A 20,792-nucleotide genomic window follows, 5' to 3' on the forward strand; every position below is an offset into this window, starting at 1 on the left:
AATGAGAAGTACAAACCTGGGGTATTTAAATATATAGGAACTTTACTATTGACTCCAGTTTGACAAGGAGTACAGCTGACATGAAAATTATTTTTTCTCGGGAAATACAAGCCCCTGAAGTACCAAGTAACTGTCAAAAAAATCCAGAAGGGTGGTATATGGTACACATCTATTTGTATGTTCCTCATTCCCAGAAGTGCTGTGATTCCCAGCATTCATTACAAGGAAGTTTGCAACTTAAATCTTTCACTTAATAAAGTTTTGCAACTATGTTAGTTAAGAACACTAAAAGCACATACATAAAAATAAATCTCGCAGCTGTATAGCTTAGACCATAGAGGAAAGTTGTTGTATTAACTTTACTTGAGAAATAGATTGTGCCTTTGTGATCTTACAACATCATTTCTCCCTGAAATCCGGCAAGCACGTAAATTCCTTTCACAAACAGAAGTCATCCACACCAAAATACTATAGTTAAGATGATTTATTTGGATTGGATTTTCTTCAAACTTTTGACAAGATCCTTTACCAAAAAAATCATGTAAAAGCTACAAGTAGAAAAGTAGTGTTGTTCTCTGTTGTAAAAAGCAAACTGGGAGACAGGAACTCCTGAGTGCTCATTGTATTTTCTTTGATCTATATGCCCTGTTCATAATACCCCTGACACTTATTCCTTCTATAGCTTTGGGCAAGTCATATAATCTCTCTGCCTCCTTTTCCTATCTTGAGGGTTACTGCATGGATTAGTTAGTCAATGTTTGCAAAGCACCTGAAAGAGTATTCACTGGATTCTCTCAGGGAAGCAGGGACATTCAGCTTCTTGGGAAGTCATGACCAATAAACTCTAAGGCATGCTACAGAAAATGAAAGCCAGAAGAAAAATGAACCCTGTTTTGACACAGACTCCACCTATTTCGTTCAACTTATACCTGAAAAAGGCTGCACACACCAACTCCCTTTAATACAGCTGGACACACCTGTATTGCTCCTGTGTTGGCTGCACACACCAACTCCTTTTCCACAGCTATTAAAGAGCCCCAGGACCTGCCCAGGTCCTTCGGATTTTGGGTGTAGCTGCTGTGGAGAAAGAAGGACAATGAAGTGCTCCCAAAGGGGACACCAAAACCTCCCTCAAAGAGTGTTTGCACTAGCGAGCTGGCAGAGGAAAAGAAACAGTGAGTGAGTGACACTTGCTGGTACTCATTTTCTCATGCCATTGAAGAGGACTGTGAGAAGCCTGAGAGGAACTGAAAAACATTGGTGTATCCTCAGTCTGGGGATGACTGATGATCAAATGAAATTTATCTTGGATGACTATAAGGGAATAAACATTGGCAGGGTTTTCTCTGTGACCTCATAGCTTTTACTTTGATTTAAGTTTGGCTTTAATTTACTGCACAGTCACAGCCAGTACATTTTCATGTCTGTCTGTATGATAGAATAGAGAAATAACTGAGGATGACTCCTAGGCATCTGTGTGGGTTTCACTGACTACTGAGTTTAAAAGGCAAATTGAAAACAAAAGCTAAGAGAGAAATCAAAAGGACAATACTACAGCCAAGCCATTGATAAGTGGCAGCAAATCACCAGGCAAAGCCAAAGGAATATTTTCTCAGCATTTGTAATCCTTCCTGATCATTTTGGGATATGCTTTTCTCTGTTGGCTGATGTCATAAAAGAGAAGGCTGCTGCATTAGCAACATTTTCTCCTGCAGAAGAGAAGTTCAGAACACAGAGGGATAAGCCACCTTTGGCAGTGTAGGTGCATCTGCAGTAAGTTGTTTTTCACTTTGGAGTAGCTCTCAGTGCACACAGGTAGTGTAATTGCAGGCAGAGGAGAAGGCAATCAGCTGCCTTGGCGCAAGCCCTTCTTTCCTTGCACCAGCAACAATGCCAACTACATCAAGCCACTGACTCCTTGCCAGCACTGTTTGCTTTTATATCTGTCAGGGGAGTGTTCCTAGCATAGATGTCACCTTGGCAGCAATGCTTTCCTGCTGATGTGCTCTTACATTTGAGATGCCTCTTTTGTGCCACCTTCCTTGAATTGTCTCTGGATTTATATGTGGTGATTATCACGTCCTTTCCTTTTTAGGAGCTCCCCTTTCCTGTGTACTCTCCATGGTTCTGTTGCTCACCCAAAGGCTGAAGACTAGAAGAAATACCACAAAAAAACCCAGAGCAGTCCAGCAGGGACTTCTCTCAACATCTGTCTTCTGCTGGTCTGGATGGAGGAAGGTTGCCTGGAGGTATGTATGGCAGTATTGCCTTTGCATAGTACAACAATTTTCATTGACTGTGGCATGAGAGGAAGAGTTTTGCCAGATGGACATTTTTCCCTAGCAGACATTTTCAGCCTCTGCCTTAGGAAATGTGACTGTGTTTATTTTCACAGGCAGTCAACTAAAATCCTCTTTAACTTGTAGGTCTCTTCATGTCCCTCTAGCAGCTGTGATAGGACCAGCAGGGCATGGATTAAAATATTGATGAGCTTCCGGTAAAGCCACTGGTTTTGACCAAGAAATTAACAAACATGGATTGTGATGAGGCCACAAGGCTCATATCCCTGATGGCTATCATTACCCAAAAAAGTACTGCTGTCTATCACCACCTACTATATACATTTTTCTTATATAAAAATAGGCACTGAGACATTAATAAAACATGAAAATTACCTTTATAACTGCAGCTGGGATATACATGGAACCAAGAAAGAGACACACCATACCTTAACATCTAAGCAACTTCTCCCCTTTGCATAACTCATCCATCAAATATGGCCAGAGTAGCCTAGGTCCTGTAATTCCCTGCAAACCCAGAAAATTACAGTGATATAAAATCAGTATGTGAAAAACTGTTGCTTTTCAGGAAGTGGCTGGGAGAAAAATATTATTGATTTAAAAGTGGATTTCTCCAAATTATTTGAAACAAAAAAGTTCCACTTCTTTCCACAGATTCCTGTTTCTACAAAGAACAGATGCTAGCAACATCAGTTTTTCAAAGTTCATGTATAATGTTGAAGGCATAACATAATTTCTGCCACACATAAATATAATACAAATCATAACATGTTTTTGTTTTGGAAAGGGATTGTTTCAGACACTTGGTACTTCTTTAGCAGAAGGGTAGTGAGTATCTCCTTCAAATATCCTTTTGACACATACACTTACTCTACAATGATTCTAGAAAACTAGTCTGGTTCCAAAATCTGCAGGTCACTCCTAAGGAGAAGTATTTCTAAGTCTGAAGACTTGGAATACACTGTTCTTGAAGGGTGGATGAAGCAACAGCCCTGTTTATATTCTGTGATCTGCCCCTTTCTTTATCCAGATCCTTGAAAACCCCAGATCATAACACCCACTCCCAAACTTTGGGCTATTCAAAACACAGATACAAATCCAGGTTTCACCGCCTGAGTTTCTCTTGCAACTGTATTGTGTATCACTCTGAAATATTTCTTCAGTTCAGTAGGATGGTATCTTGGGTAGAAATTCATACTTCAAATAATGATCTCAATGTATTTCCATATTATGCTGAATCACACATTTTCTGAAGGAGAGTGTTTAGAAATATATCTCTTTGAAAGAGAATGCTGTAACACCAATGTCAATTTCCTTTCTGAAATCTCAAGGTACACTTGAGTAACACTTCTCAGAATGGTAGTTTTAATGTTAAAAATCCATGAGGGAAGGTTGTTGGTGTGTTTTATTATTTAACAACACCAAATACCTCTGCTCATTGTGTCTGTGTATATAGGTGTGCTCAGGGAATCATTTTTATAGGTAGGAATGCGGAGAGATTCTGACACCCAAAGGATGCACAAAGAGATACACTAACATAAATTCCTATGGTGCCCTGAAGGTACTTCCATTGTATTATAGGGCTTCTCATGAACAGTTCTGGCCCAGGCAATAGGACCACAAAGTAAAACTGAGTGTTTCTGGACTAGATAAACTGAGAATGAGGCAGATTATACTAACTGTAGAAACCACGTTTTCTGTTATAGGCTATTGAAATATGAAAAAGCAAAACAAGTTAATCAAATGCTTATTTTTCTCCTTACCAATTTCCCTTCTCCCCCAACATACACACACATACCCACAAAAGCACATTTTACCCACTTTTCCTCAGTGTAGTCTTTAATTAGAATGAGTTGAGCAGTAAAATTGGAACGATCTTAGAGCAATTTGTACAATCTCATGAGATACATTATCAGTTATGCCCTGAATTCTGCACAGTCTCTCTGAACAGTGAGACCATCTGAAGCTCCTTCCATATTCAACCCTGCTGTATCTCACATGATCCAGCCCAGAAAAGCTTACAGTAACTGTATGAGTGCATTAATCCTTTTGCAAAGTGTATTGACTAATGTGAAAAAAACATCTGGCTTGCAGTGAGGGGGTAGGGGTTTCTAATGTGCATTGGGAACATCCAGTCAAAGACAACAACAGGAGCAGAGGTGAACTCTGACTTGCCTCTGCCCTCACAAGTTCTTTAGAGTGGGTCCTTTCTCACCTATTTTGCAGCAGAGAAAGGTTTTCTGTACAGAAATGTCCGAAAGCAGGAAATAAAGCATGGTGCTATCCTCTTGTGCCCCCCAGAAAGCTTTTGCAATCACCAAGCAAGCAGAGGAGCTGCTTCTCAGGGGAAAGAACAACTGGGGAGGAAAAAGAAATGCAAAGAACAGGAGAGAAATGCAGAGAATTTCCCAAAGTTAATTGCATATGCACATAGGAAGCAATGACACCAGGGTTCACAATTTCAAAACTACGTGCTCAAAGGCAATACTCTAACCTTTTTAACCTATCCACAAGTGTCGTGATTTGCTAGAGGTTTAACATCTCTAGCCTCCATTGCTGCAGAGGGATTTAGAAGTGCTGAAGGCTTCCAAAAGACACTCACAAAAGCCCCCAAAACCTGAAGAGAGGCTTTCTGTGAAACTACTCTGTGATCCCTTGATTACCCATCCAGGCTGTAAGATTATCCATGGCTTCATAAAGGAGCAAGAAACTCCCAGGAGAGTTTTGTACACTCCTTCTGTAAAAAATTATGTTTCTGGAGAAGGGAGTTCACTCTGGTAGTTTTCATACCAATGATAAAATGACACAAATGAGCTTCATGTCCCATTCTAGTGATGCTATTTCACCTTAAAACAGCGACTCAGTAAGTCTGGTGTTACCCTCTGAAGCAGACAACTGAAGTACCTTGCAGTACAAGAGATTTTGGTGCTGGGATGCAGAGAGAGACATCACCCCCTCTTACAGTGACTGGCAGGCAGAACTGTCGTACCTGGTCATGACATGAAGCCAGAGCTAAGGGATCCACAAGGAAATCCACCACTCTTGTTTCTGTATGGATTTGCATTGCTTAACACAGGGACAACCACATAACCAGGAAGTGTAGTGGGATGTAGAAGTAGTTTTGTTCAACTTTGTCTGGTTTAAGCAGCAGCAAAAGGACTTAAGTGCAAGCAGTACAAAAGGACTATGTAGAAATATGGTAGAAGCACTTGCTGCTGCTCAAGTTCAGTTCCCTTCCTATAGAAGATCCAATACCCTGTTATTCTCACAAATGCAGAAGGGATGTTGTCGCTTAGGCTATTCACTGTTTGGTAGAGTTCACACTGTTCAATCCATTTCACAGCTAAATAACAAAATCTATTTCTTCAAACACTGCATCAAAATTTTTCTGGTAATAAAGAAAAAGATACATTATTTTTAACACTCCTTGGCAAAAACCAATCTGGAAAAACTGTGTTTATAAATCTCCCCCATTCAAATACAATGTAAAATCATTTCTGTTTTTCTCAAAGCAAGAGACACTAACAAAATATTTAGTGCAGGCAACTGTTGCTAGCTTTACATTTCCACACTAAGCTCCTCTTCTCAGTACTTTTGAAACAAGACTGCAACACACATGGAGTCCATGAACCGCAGGAAGGAGCTTTTAAGAAAAGGTCAAGCTGACAAGAGGGCCTTCCAGAGAAGAGCCAATGTACTGGTTTCCATACAAAATTATAGCTAAATCAGAAACAATGCCCTTTAGCAAGTGGACACATATGATCTGCAGCCGTTGGAAAACTTGCCTGTTCAAAAGCTGCTATTTTCCAAACTGTTAACATTGACAATGATACGGAAAAACTACTGTAGTTTTCCAGAGGCTAATTATGAACAGGTGATGATTTGAGGAAAAATTCAGAAGTCAAACATTGAGCTCAGTTTGAGCTCATTAAGGTTGCTATTCAGCATCAGTAAAATATTCATAATGCACAAACATGTTGTAGTTTTTATAAACCTGTTTAAAAAAAGATAACTCCAAGTAAAATGGAACAGAATTTGGTTTAATGTGATCTCCTTTGTATGCAAATTACCTCCCAGCAGTTAATAAGGTAAACACTGCTATCTTATTTAGATATATGTGGCAACCTGTATGGGTTATATTTACATCTTATGAACATTACCAATGTCAAAATACATCCCTAGATCAGAGTTTGGCCCCATCAGTTGTAAACTCAGGCCTGAGTTTAGACAGTGAAGGCTGAGGATGCTGCAAACTGTGAGAAGAAAGAATAACCAGAGCCAGGGTCTCTCTCCTCTTCTGGGGACTTACTATGGAAACGTTTAATTTGCATGTGAAAAGAGATGCAGATAGTACTTCAGTGATAGTACTTTAGTGAAGCAGTTAATGTCGACTTCTTTGAGTAAATCTCCATTTTATTCATGTGCCTTTATATTTTGTATCCCTGTGTAGAGGAAAGAACCAGGTTATAGTACCATCTTGATGTGATAGTGGACAAACTGAGGCAGCAATATCTACCCCAAAGGGCTTCCAGCTGCCCCTGTGGGCATTTACCCAATCCCACTTCAGCCCATGATTTTCTGTCTTGGAGAAGAAAGTTTTATTAAATGAGCCTCCTTAAGGTAAAAAATAATATGATTTTTTACTTCATGAGAAAATATACCTTTTCTTATCTAGTGCTGACATCATTTGATAAACTCCTTGCTGCAGGTAAAATAACTGTACAAGGATATTTTTCATATTTTTAAAGGATGCCATATTGGTATTTTTCTTCCCCTTTCACTATAATAACCATTTGCTAGCTTGAAATTAAAGTTTATTCCTTTACTGATGATTTCTCTCTGTATTATGCAGGTCGCTAATGAGTGCCAGGATGCTGGCATGGCTTTATTTATTTATTAGAAAGAGAAGAGCAGTGAAGCATTTAAAAGCCGCATACACAGGCTATAAAAATTATTTTATGTTGACACATTGTAAAACAGAAATAAAGTTAGGTCACGACACAGGTGTACTGGACTTTATGTAAGGTTTTATTTCATCCGGATGGAAAACTGAAATTTTTCTTTACTGTGAACTGACAAACCATGAGAACCTTTAAATTGTTGAACCAGCTTTAAGTACTTTAAAATCACTGTGCTCAAGCTGCATAACATTAGTAAGGGTTGCAATGATCCTGTTTCATACAAACCCAGTTGGGGAAGGCGCATATGGCTGAGGGGAGTTTTTCCTCTTGTGCGCTACTAGTTTTTGGAAGAATATTAAAAATAGAATTTGAAGATGAAGCCACGTTTCTCGGAGCACTTAAGTGTGTGATTACTCTAGCTTTTCCTTTTAATTTCTGTCAGCCATTCCTGGTTAATTAACCTATTTGTTCTTGTTACAACAGAATGACAAAGCATTCCCAAATGGTGCGAGATTCCTACATGAGAAGTCCTACCATGTTATTAGGTTTATCACTTAAAGAAAAGAGGAAAACCCAAAAGAATGTGTTAGGTTGGATGTGTTTTTAAGCAAGATAATTAGTCATTCCTTAGGCTGCAGCAGCAGCCGTAGGAAAAAAAGGCGGTTGTTATATTTTGCATTACTTTCTCTAAAATACTAAAAACATACCATAAAAAGCTAATTGCAGATATTCTCTGGACAATCTGGTTCTACTCAGGGGCTTTTCTGGGCAGTTTTGGCCTCATAGCCTGGTCTTTCTCCTAAGAAATGTCAGTAAAGTCCCTGAATTAATGGACTGTGAAGTGCTTAGAAACATACCGTTTCACAAAAGTATACAGCGAGGATGTGACACTAATGGGAGGTGACCCGTGGGTTTATGACAAAATAGTCCACTCTAACAGGAACAACAACAAATTAATACAGCTTCTGTGCACAGAAGCCTTGAACAAAGCAATACACAGTGGCGTGGGAGGCAAAGAAAGGTGGAATAAGGGAAAAGTGACCAAGAATAAGATTTGTAAATTATTTGTCTATTCACGGTTTTGTTATCTTCAGGAGAAGGCAGCTGCTAACTGCAGGGTAAAGAAAATTAAAAAGGCAAGGCTCCATTGTAATTGAGTAATTGGAGAAGGAAAGTTAGCAGCATTTGGAAAGATGTCACACGAACCTAAGTGGTAAATTCCGGGATTTGCTTACACGGATTTGTTTTATTTTAATTTTGCTGCTTAAAAAAAATAAATATAGATAGACACATATAGAAAAATCTTAAAAATGCAGTGCAACTCCTTCAATCTTTTTGCAATTCTGCATGGTTGAACATTTGAAATGAGTTTGTGTATCACCCTCAGGCATTGATTCAGACTTGACTGGGGCAAAGCAGACTCCATGTGCTTATTTTTATACACGTCATTTGGGAAGTTATATAGCCAAGGGAACAGAAAATGTGTTGCTCCACTGCCAAATTATCCCATATCCCTCGATCAAAACGGGAGGTGATCCTAATCAACAAGTTGTGCGACCTTAGTGAAATGGCAATGTCAGGTCAACTCTGGAAAGTGAAGAGACAGAGCTAAATACAAATAAAAAGAAAGAGAGCGACAGAAAGGAAGAAAGAAACAACCAACAATCCTTATAATTATCATCATCTGCTGCTTTTCCCTCTTCTGGCAAAGAAACACTCCATCCATTTGCAGAAATCGCCCGCGGAAACGTTACATCAAAACTAATCACAACGATTAAAATCAGCTTTTCTGTGCAAGAGGAGAGTAAAAAGCAAGTTGTAGGCTGGAATGAGACTGTTTTTTCCACCAAAAAAAATCCGAAAAAATACACACGCGATATATATATATCTCTTTCTATATGCACGTTTCGAAGGAGATCAATTTTATGCCCGTGTGATCAGTTAATTTAATTTAACTTTTATTTCGGAGATTGATTCAGACTGGAGGTAGAGACATGAGCTAATTGTATCCTGATCCTTGCCTTGAGGGGTTTCAAAGCCCTGGAGCAACTATTCTCTGTATTTTGCTCTGTCTACCTTAGCCAAGCTATTGCATTTCTCTCTGGTGTAGCGAGGAGAGCAGACCGCTGCCGGGAGAGAGAAATATCGGAAGTGTGAGTTGGGGGGAGAAAGGGGAGAAAGAAGGGGGGAAGGAAAAAAAAAAAAAAAAAAGGAAGGAAGGGGGAAAAAAAAAAAAAAAAAAAGAGAGGCAGACTTTGGCGGCTCCGATGTTCCAGGTAAGGGCTGCTCGGGATTGTTGTTGTTTCAGCGCAGGGTGCGGAGGGACTCGGGCGCCTCTCGCTTCCACGCATGTGCCGGGCGCTCGCACCCCGCGCGGGGACGCGGCGCGGCCGCCTCGCCCGCCGCGCTCCCCGCGCAACCCGCGCCCCCGCGCAGCGCCGCGGGGAGGCGGCGGGCAGCGCGGCGAGCGGGGAAGGAGGGAAGGAGGGAAGGAGGGAGGGGGCCGGGCGAGGGGCGCCTCCTTTCCCCGCCGCTGCGATGGGGGGATTCGGGCGGCGGTGTGTGCGGGGCGGGCGGGGGGGATGTGTTTAATTTAAACGTGTTTCCGCGCTGGGGCTGCGCGCCTGGCATTGTTCTCCGCCGGGCTGCAGGAGGGGGCCGCCATTGTGTGTGTGTCTGTGCGGGAGCGGAGGCACCTTCCCCCGTGCCCGCGCCCCCTCCGGAGCCCCCCGCGGCGCCCTTTGTTGCCGGGGCGGCGGAGGGAGGGAAGGGGGCCCCGCCTCCGCGCCAGGACCGCGGGTGCCCCCCGCGACCGGCAGCGCTGCCCCGTCCCCTGTGCCCGACGCCGGCCCGGATGAGGGAGCCGGGTCCGCCGGCCTTTTAAAAAAAAAAAAAAAAAAAAAAAAGAGAGAGAGAGAGAGAGAGAGAAAGAAGAAAGCGAGGCACCCGCCGCCTGTTTCCAATCAGCGCGGTACAAGTTTATGTGAGCGTGCCCCGCGGGCACCGAGCGTGCTCGGACTGTTCGGGAGAATTAAAGATGGGCGAAACGCTTCCCTCTCCTGGGCGGCGGGGGCTGCCGAGGAGCGCGGCTGCTCCCCGGCCGGCAGGGAAGGGAAGGGAAGGGAAGGGAAGGGAAGGGAAGGGAAGGGAAGGGAAGGGAAGGGAAGGGAAGGGAAGGGAAGGGAAGGGAAGGGGCCGCACCGCTCGGTGCCCGCAGGCAGCGCCCGGTGCCCGGGGGCGCGGTGCGGCTGCTGGCTCCCGTAATTGTTGTTCCCGGTCACGAGCCTGGAGGAAAGGCCGGGCCTGGAACGCAACTTTCCAGCTTCAGCTGCCCCCGAACTCCCGGGGGCAGCCGGGGGCCGTGCAAGGGGGCTGGGCGCTGCGGGCGTGGGGAGTGGGGAAACTCCGGGGTGACCGGGGAAGTTGGGTCCTTGCGCACGCCGAGTCCGGCGGGTTAAAAAAAAAAAAAAGAAATTAAAAAGAAAAAAAAATTTTAAAAAAAGGTGTCAGTTTAATAGTTGCGGGCGGGGCTCGGCAGCGCCCGCGGAAGGATGCAGGCCCCGCGGGTCGGAGGCACTTGGCGAAACTTCCCTTTGCCTATTCAAAATGACTGCGGTGATTTTGGTGTATTAATTGCGCCCGAAGCGCAACACAAAATGTTCTAGCACACGCTAGAGGTCCCTCTCAGAGCTGTCAGACGTTAGCGTGTTTTCAGGTTGGGTTGTTCTTCATTATTTATTTTTCCCCCGCTTTAACTGTTTGAACAAAACTGGCTGTCCCTTCAAATGCAAGCACAGCGAGCGTTGTTCAAATAAGGGCGAAGAAAGCTTTGCGACTTTATTGTTTGTGCCCTGGTTGTTTGGGCCTCAGTTCATAAACTGCGCTCTTGAAAAAATGTATGTAAACGGCATTAATTTCGTGCAGTGATTTATGAGTTTTGTTTGAAATAGCCTCACCGTTTGTTGTTGGGGCCAATTCCAACTTTTGTGCTCCGTTTTCTGTTTTCTCATGTGAATCCTGCCATGGAACTAAACAGCGTAAAACTTGAATAAGGATGCCAGGCAATGGCTTGTGGTTTTTAAAAGAGAAACATGCAAGCAAGCAAAAAGCCAAGTATTAAGATTATAAAGAGTCAATAAAGATGATTGAGGCGACTAAAAATCATTGATCCCAAGAAATTTCCATATCCAGACTGTGTTAGAGAACTAATTAGTCCCCCCAGTCTTCATGTATTACAACAATATTATCACCGTTTTACGGATGGAGAAACTGAGAAATAAAAAGAAGGTCACTGACTTGCCTGAAGCCATATAACAAATAAAAGATAGATCTGGAATCAGCTAGGACAGATTTAGATCTCTTGCTGATTTGCACTGCTGTAACCATTGATTTCAGTGGAGTTCTTCTGGATTTAAGTCAAGTTTGGACCTTATGTGTTCCCCTGTCCCTAAGAAACACTGACTTAATGCAAATTCCATTTTGACCATGAGAGAATTAGATGCAAGATTTTAGGGAGAGTATTTGGTGTACATCCACTCTTTGAAAGACAAATTACTGTGAAACTTTAGACTCAGCTGGCTTTTGAGTATTCTTATTTTTTCCCCCGTTACAATGTCATTTGTCACCTCAGCATAGTTCCCTAGTTGGGTTTTGATATTGCAGGTTTTTTAATGAATGATTTTCTCATGTCCAGTGCAGATTTTTTTACTGGATTCTGAAAAACATTTCTTAGATATCTTAGAATAGATATCTCAGAATGAAAGCTTCAGTTTTATGTTGGAACACCCTAAGATTTTGTGTGAGGAAAACTTCCATTCATTGCAGATTTCACTCAGGCAGAAATGAAAAATTGCATGAACACTGTATGTGAAAACAGCCAGGCTTTCCCCTGCATAGTGGAAAGGCTGCATGTAGACTTGCACACATAGGCTCTTTATTGGATTATGGTAAGTTTATGTATGGAGAAAATGCGATGTGAAGGGAAATATTCACTGATCATAACAAATGTTTGTACATTATTCAAAGTGGGGTCTCTCACAATTAACAAAATACCAAATCTGCCAGTCACAGTCAGATAGCATTTCACATGAGCTTAACTGGGAAGGAATAATAATTTCTGCTTTCTGTGTTCCAACTACTTTAGAAATATTTTCAGGATACCATAAAGCAGACACAGATGTACAGATTGCGGTTGTGGTGCTTTACTCTTCATTTATTAATGTATGCTGGTATATACAAACTTTCTCCACTAAAGCACAATATAAAGTTCCTGCTTTCATGTCATCAGATGAATTTAGGAAGATGCTGGTACTTCAGGGAGCTGACATTCCCTCAGTGTTGCTGACATCGCTGCAGTGAGGGTCTGACCTGACATCTTCATGTGTGTGGAAGCAGGCATAGATTTTGGATGTAATTAAGGCTATCCCACCCCATCCCCCTGCTCCAGTTTGAGCTTATATGTCTGAAATAGACAGCATTGAGTTGGGAATTAGCTCCACAGAGTGCATATGGTTTGTTTAAGAACTTGTACTGGCTCCCTGACTGGGCAGAGTTTTAAATGCCAGAGCTTCAGCCTCCTTTCTCATGTTCTGTGCAGTAAACTACTGTGCCTCGCTTGCAGTGCATGTTCAACTCTTCTACCAGAGGAAAAATAATGTTGATCAGAAACAAGTTTTAGCGGGGATGCCTGCTGTTACTTATTTTGGATCCTTTTACACTGTTGCAGTGGAGCCAAGTTGGATCTCCTTCCAGGAAATGAATTTAGTTAGTTGTTGGGTTTTTTTCTGACAGAAACATAATTCTTACTCTAAATGGAATCTTTTCTGTTGGTCTGTGTTGCATTTATGTTTTCTTTTTACAGCCAGGATAAAATTAATCTCTGGTATAGTGCCATTAACTTCTGTGTTGTTTCACAAAGCATTAATTTGTTTTTCTGTGTTAAAATACAGATTTCTGTTTTCCCACTTTCCACAGAACACATTTTTTTAAGAAAGAAGTTTAATTTTAGGAGACAAATATAAAATGTACATCTTCATTTTTATTTTGCCCACCTTTAATACTTGTGCTTGCAGAGATCTTTTTCTACTTCTATGGTAAATTAGGTTGAGTATGTATGTTTGGAGAATGTCTAGGCAGGAGAAGGGAGTAGCTACTATCTTCCTGGCTGATAATACCTTAAAAAAAATCTAGAAGTGAAAGCCATTAGCACATTCCATACTGATGATGAATGCTGTAGCTCTAATAATCTTGGGTTTTCTAATGTGCATTTTAATAATGCTCTTAATGCAGAAATCAAATGAACAGCATCCCATCTCCAAATGAGCCGAAGCTGATGCTGTAGAAAGTTCAGTTGTAATCCCGTGTTTATGAAGTGAATGGCTCACCTGATAACCTCTTGCTGATAGCTCCTCATCTGGCTGCCTTCCCCCACTGGCGGTGGAAGCCACGGTTTGATGTGGTTGGCAGGTTTGTGCAGACGCGGCTTTGCAGGTGTTTTGTACGCAGCCGAAGACTCCGGGTGAGGGATACAAAGTTTAGGAGTGCTTGCTGGGGCAAAAAATAACTCATCCTGACAAGTTATTTAGTGGCTTTTACTCGACTGGTCTTCTTTGCCCAGTGCACTCATGGATAAATAACAGCTTTTTAAAAAACCCAAAACTGAAAAAAATGCTTCTGAACAACAGGGTTCCTAAAAAATGATAGGAAAAGGAGCTCTGTCTCACACAGGTTAATGGCTCTTTCTGCTTTACATCCATGGTTGTTCCCCCTCAGCCAGCATTTATGACTCAGTTCTGCCTCAAACCTCAGGTTCAGGATAGGCATCTATGGGTTTGCCCTTATTTTCCCTGGCATAGTTCAGGACGATTTGCAGGACAGAGCCACAGGCATGTGCACCCCACTTCTGACTCTGTGATTGTGGTTGCCTCTAACAGGCTGGTGTGAGAACAAAACTGCTGTACTAGGCTTTGTCAGACCTCACCTGTCAGCTTTCAGTTCTCACAGGTGATCTCTGAAGCCACATCAAGATTGGATCAGGCAGAAGTCATGGGAGGTTGTCTAAGGCAAAATATCTCCAGACATGAGGAAATGTTAGTATTTCTACATAAGTCGCGGGTGAAACTTAATCTACAGCACAGTGTGCATCTCCAAGCGTTCGTCTTTGAGGAAGGTGAGCTTAAGCTGGAACCACAGCTAGAAGGCTGACTGGGGAATGGACAGTCTGGCTTTTGAAAGGAGATTAGAAGAGGCTTGAATGTCCTTTTTAGCAATGTGTAGTCTGCAAAGTGATATGAAAATTCTCTATCAAGTCACACAGGCAGTGAATCCCAGAGAGGAGAGAAGTAGCTATTCAAGTTAAATTACAATAAACATGGATATAAATTGGGCCTGTTTAGGCAATAGTTTCCCAGAACATTTTCAGATGCATTATCTAGAAGATACAGCATTTAAAGTGAGACCTTAAATTTGGTAATACTCTGTTTTGTGCATGCCTTTAAAACCTGGGCTACTTGGAGAATATTTCCAAAAAGGTACCTCTGTGACCTTAGTGTGACCAATAGGCTATGATTAACTAAGTTTGTTTCATCAACATTTCTGTCAGTGGATAAAATAAAGAATATACACATTTATATATATGTGTGTGTTTATATGTAGATATGTGTGTCAACAATCAATTTCCATACCCAAAAACCACTATTTATTTTTAATGTTCCTTAGATAGAAATTTGAAAAACGCCAACTGATGGAATCAGTTTTTAAAACACAGAATTTTTCACTGAAAAAAATATCTATTTTTATATTCAGTGGAAATTTTGCACAAGTTTTGTCAATGGGAGGAATTTCTGATTTGCTCTTCACATAGGATCCTTAGTTTATTTTCCAGCTGCAAAACTATTTCTCTTTCTACAGTTCTTAATTTTTTTCCAAGTTAGGCATTTAATGCTTACAATTTTCCTATGATTTATTTAGTGGCATTCACTTTATTTTCAACACATTCTATAAGGAGAGGGAGATTCAGCAAAGAAACATGAACAAAGAACCCTTTTTTCTTTTCCTCACTTCCTTACAAACTTAACTTAAACACCCTCTCGATCATCCAGTCACCCAGTCAACTTTCAGCGCGCTAATTTGCTTCCATGCCCAGTCTGTAAATCCTGGTGGGGCAGGACCATCTCCCCTCCTGCAGCAGAGCGCTGCAGGTTTTCAACAATTAATAACATCTCCTGCCATCAGTATTGCCAGGAGAGCAGGGAGAAGAGAGGGGAGGAGCGGCAGGCGTTGAGTGGAACTCCGAATAATTGTTGGAAACCAAAGGATCCAGAGGCTGCCGAAGCAGCTGAACGTTTTCTTCCTAAGAGCACTTTGCCTTAAAACAGCTTTATTTCCCTCCGCGAAGTGCACTTGGCGGCGGCATTAGGTGGAAGAGACGCGTCGCGCAGCTTCCAAAGGGAGTACAGGTCCATCAGCACGATCGCAGAGCTGTCAAGGGAAGGAGGGAGCAGCGCCCTGTTCACCAGGACCCAGGGAACGGAATGGGATGAAATGGGGGTCTCTACCTAAAATACCGATGCGAGTCTCCCCGGGATGTTTTCTAAACAAGGCAAGACTCACCTAGAGGTTTAGTTAAGTTGCCCTGAGAGGTTGATGGGCCATCCGTTTTGCAGTGTTGAATAATTCACAGATCGTTATCATTTCTGTAGCCCATTATGTACCCATTACACCGAATCTTTTCCAAACACTAAAGAGAGATAATCCATGCGCTAAGGACCACTCACACAAGGTAAACAGACATTCCCGGCTTGCCAGTAACAGGCAGGTTTGACACCATTCATCTACAGCAGCAGCCTGTTCTGCTCTAAGTGGGATGGCAGCAAAGGGGTTTTGCAGGCTTAACATCTGTACAGGAGAGGGCCTATAGTGATGTCAGGGCAGCTGTCCCAGCTGATGGCTGTAGGTGAAGGCATGGAGACCATCACAGGAGAAAATGAGAAAAGGGCTGACTAAATGCGCAGAGTACAATTTACACCCTGGTTACAAAGGGGACTCACAGATGCAAGGAAGTTAGGGAGAGCCTTGAAGACTGGCGAAAGTCCAACGGAGGAATTCAGAGTCAAAAGAGAGAGCTGGGGCAGGTAGAACTCCAGCCTGTGTTGACAAAAAAAAAAGGCCAGTGGGTTTATTCTAGGCATTCAAGAGAATGCCAAGAGAATTCACCTGGTCACTGACGAGATCCAGGTGAAATCTCACATGGATCTGCAGCTTGGTTCTGGAGAAGGGGGAAAGAAGCAGTAGAGTTCAAGGATGGCTGCAGATGTGAGCTGAGAGACAAAATGAGAGAGTGCAACCTTCCATATCCTCCAGCTGTTCCTTACAGTAGCCTCTGTGGTACAAAAATAGCTTGGAATTCCTGGAGGCAAAATGAAGACGTGATTTTTGCTATTAGCAGAAAACTGAATTTCTAAGGCTGGCAATGCTTTTTCAAGGAAGAGACTTCCTGAGAACCCAGTAGACAGGAGTGTTCCTGTTTGGGAAGAATTCTGGTCAGCAATAAAACTGTTAGCTCTTTCTCAGGGAGAGAGGTGGATCTTTCAGGGAAAACTGTGGCTTTGAAGAAGCATTTTCTTTAACTCAAAAATTGGCATTTATTATTGGCTGCATACAGTCTTTCCTTTTTTCCTAGTCTTCCTCAAGTATTTGCATCAATGTCCTGCAACTGAGAGTTCCACAGGTTGCTGAGACATAAACTGTAGAGCGATATCCTTATTCATTTATAAGCTAATGGCTTTTTTAATTCCATTAGGTGCTCTCTTGTTTTATGAAGGGCATCTGATTTCTCCTTCACACCATTCATTATTTTATATACCTCAATTCCATCATCTTTTACTGTTTTCCTTTCTAAATGAAATAGTTCTGGTTTTAATCTTTTTGTTTAGAAATACCCCCACACATCTCTAATCTTTTTTGTTGCCTTTGGCTACCTAGTGTAGCTATCTATCACTCCCATCTTGCTTCTCACTGGATCTTTTAAAGCTAGTTCCAAAGTCATCAGTGTGAAAGAGACTGAAGGATGGTATTGTGGTCAAAGTATATTACCGAGACTCAAAAGTTCTTCTTCCAGATCTCCTGCCCTATGACCTTAAACTAATCACTTGGCTTCGGAATTTCAGTTTCCCTTTTAGTTCCAGAGAATACAATGGGGAAGTCTCAAGCAAAATATTTTAAGTGTTTCTCCATGTCTATATGGAAATTATTCTAGATGCTTAGCCATATTAAATAGAGTGGTTTTGATTGTTTTTCCACAAAGCAGCTGCATGTGTATTGAAATTTGTAACTTCTCCCTAACTTTGTATGGTGCTTGACTGTTTCCTATTTGTTACACTCCTCTGATATTAGGTCCAAACATATTCAATTAAGCAATTTCTTTTTTGTTATTTTATAGTGAGCTTCATATGGAAAGTATGAGTTGCTAGCGATTTGGACCAACAGACATATGACTTCCATATATCCTTGGGGATTTAGAAAGTCAGCACAGTCCTGATGAAAGTAAAAAAACAGGATCAAATTCTGACTTTTTACATGTAGGACATAGCCTGTTCCTGGGAGACACAAGGTACCCCTAACTCCCACTCATACTTCCCACATGTGGGATCTAGACCAAGGTATTGCTGGCTTGCCTCCAGTCTACACAAACTAATTATCCACAACCTGTCAAGGCTCTTACAAGGAGCATAAGACTCACCCATCTGGTTCCCTCCTCTGACGTTTACAGCAGGGCCTGGCTGTTGCATATTTTTAGCACCTCTATCACTCTCCGAAAGCCCACGTCAGGTCTGGGGCACCTTATTGCCTGGGTGTGTAATTTGGTGCCTGATTTCTGGCACACAGGAGCCAGGAGCACTGTGGATGAGTGTACATTGCTGTCACAGCCCAAACTCCATTGAATTTCCCAGGCACACACCTTCCCAAGTGTCATCGCTCGCTGCAAAAAGGTCATGTGTCAGGCAGTGGGAGGAGAGATCTATGAGTTGTCTGAACTAGAGAACCTTTATTTTAAAATCTTCTTGTGCCACAAAAGATGCTGGAAAAACACGCTTTGATAGGATGCTATTCCAGCAGAATTACAAAAGCAACTTGCTTAGGTATTTGTAGCATAAAGCTAAGGAAAACTACTTTGTTATTTACACTGCATTTTTGGCTGCTTGTTTTCCCCCTATCCCATAGCTCTTTTTTTTTTTTTTTTTTTTTTGCCTTGATATCTCTCTTTCCCTTTCTAAACAGCTCCTGCTTTCATGACCCCCCAGACACCACTGTCTGATCCTTCCGCTGGAGCTCAAGCCTCTGTACATATTCCTGTGCAAGCCCCAGGAAATTTGGTGTTCTTGTGGCCTCTGTGAAAAGAGGCCAACCTTGGAAGACTCCTGATAACCCCATTCAGGTCAATAGGCTTGTTTGTGTGATTAAGGATAAGACATAAGGATGCTCAGGGGTGTTGAGACATCAAGAATATTTGCAGCTTTAAAAAAGTAAAAGGGTAGTTTGGATTTTAGTGGGGTTTGGAGTGCTTTGTTTCCCTTATGCCTTATAGCTGGCATTTTGTCATAGCCTTCTGCTCACTAGCATTCCCAGGACACATGAACATGCTGAAAAAAAAAAAAAACTTCCGTGAGAAGTCAGTGAGCTTCATTAAATTTTCAAAGTTTAGAGCTGTGATCCTCTTTGCCCCTCTCTATGGGTGGCTGGCCCTGCCAGATTCTGATTGCTTATGTGAACATTTGATAAATCTCACTGTGGACTACATTTGCTCTTTCACCCAAACAGTCATCACACACATTTTCCTAACACTTTAAAATTATGCCTGCCAAACATTTTCTGATGTTAAGTTAAAAGCCATCTATTACTGAAGTGATTTTTCAGCCCTTGTGGGCATGTTTTTCTTTCTTTTCTTTTTTCTTGTGTAGTTCAGATAGTTTCAAGCTCTTTTAAACAGGCTGCCAAGGGTCAGTTTCAAAAAAAAAATTCTTATTTCATTTTCTCCTAAAAAGTATGGTGGTGCTATTCTTTTCTTCTATGCAACTCATTTCAAAGCTGAATTCCATTGAATGTAATGTTGTGTTACTGCCATGGTCACAGAGAACTTAACATAAAGCTGGAGATTGCTGCTTTATTCTCTGTAAAGGTGTCAGTCTTGCACTTACATCAGGAAGGAGACTTTTCCCATTGACTTCAGCCAAATAAGCCCCATCCCACCATGCTGAAGTCAATGACACTTTTTCCAAAGTCGATGTCACTCTCTCTGAAGTGGCCTCCACTGTGTGCAGTGACATTAATGCCCTGCTCTGCTCCTGAGACATCCAAACTGGTGATGTGGCTCGAAGGGTGCACAGCTCCCACTGGCTGCCATGCTCACCCGCAGTGATGGGAACTGGGATGGACCTGGATCCAGCTCATCCAGACTTGGAGCACTCCCAGGTTCCTCAGTCTAAGCTGGACCTGTGCAGATTTCATTGCATCTTTACAGTCCTGTGATCTGGTGTCATTCACAGCCAGGCTCTATGTGCAAACCATTTGTTCACATGCAGAGCTTTGCCTGACCTTCCCTAATTTTTACTTCCTGTACAGATCATATTCCTCCTGTCAGTGTGGGAGTAGAAAGCAAGATGTCACTTCTTTCCTCCCTTTCCTCCCCTTCTCAGTGCTCTGGGCATTTTCCTTTAAATGCCTCTATTATTCCTCTGGGTTCCAGAGCTGTGCATGGTTTTTGAAACTGATTAAAGCAGTTTGTCCTACCATGGCAGAGAGATGCTAAAACAAAGCATGTGTGTCTCTTGGTCTTAAACCAGGATTTTTCTTACTCTTTTCCCCCAGTTGCTTGTTTAGCAATCATGGTTAAAGAGGATCATAGTGTAAAAAACCCAGAGCAACTCTTACCTTTCCAGAGACCACCAGCCTGATGACACAACCAGCTTTTTTTCCAATAGCCTGCTAGTGTCCTTGAACTCACTAAAGCCTGCTCTAGCATAAAATGGTCTGACCTGAATTTATCATTTCCCTTCAAAGCGCCTTGGCAGGACCTTTATTGGAAATCGTATTTGTTGCTTGTTTGTGTCACAACTGCACTTCATGCAGTTTCTGGAAGTGTAGAGACTTGGGTCTGGGCCAGTCCTAAATACAGAAGCTAATACACAATTACGCCCCCACTCTGGTGAAACACAAGAAATACAAAACATTGTATAAAGCCTCCTGGGGTGCAGATAGAAGCCTAATAACAATATCACACCTAAACTGCACTGTAATTAAAATATAATCCTTTAAATTTCTTGCATTTGGATAGAAGTGCAGAGAAGAGTCAGAAGTGGAGGCATTGCAATCTTTACCCTCAACATGGAACTACTTAAGCTTACCATAATTGCATCACAGAAGGTATGCATACCCTGAAACCAAAAAGGAAGCAGGAAGGATAGAAAAAACAAACACAGCATGATGAACCAAACAGGTAACCTTCAGGAAAAGGAAATCTAGCCCTGGCTAACCCAAAAGACAGGAACGTAAACTGGCAAGGGAAAATGAAACACGGGGAAACAGGAGTACTGAG

General features: G+C 42.1%; 1 protein-coding gene across 2 annotated transcripts in view; it reads left to right on the forward strand.

The window, feature by feature from the left end:
* Positions 1-9,309: 9,309 nt before the first annotated feature.
* The window catches only part of KCTD1 (potassium channel tetramerization domain containing 1), a 100,330-nt gene continuing 88,847 nt past the window's right edge, over positions 9,310-20,792 (forward strand). The window contains exon 1 of one of the 2 annotated variants that reach the window (XM_021551601.3): positions 9,310-9,354. Coding sequence is in view for 1 of the 2 variants with exons in the window: in XM_021551598.2 (XP_021407273.2) it covers positions 9,469-9,477 (9 nt within the window). In the remaining variant the exon portion in view is untranslated. Of the gene's footprint in view, positions 9,355-9,453; positions 9,478-20,792 lie in introns of those variants that run through there. The other variant, XM_021551598.2, reaches the window with a different exon arrangement.

The sequence above is a fragment of the Lonchura striata genome, chromosome 1 (genome assembly GCF_046129695.1).
Source record: "Lonchura striata isolate bLonStr1 chromosome 1, bLonStr1.mat, whole genome shotgun sequence".
NCBI lineage: Eukaryota > Metazoa > Chordata > Aves > Passeriformes > Estrildidae > Lonchura > Lonchura striata.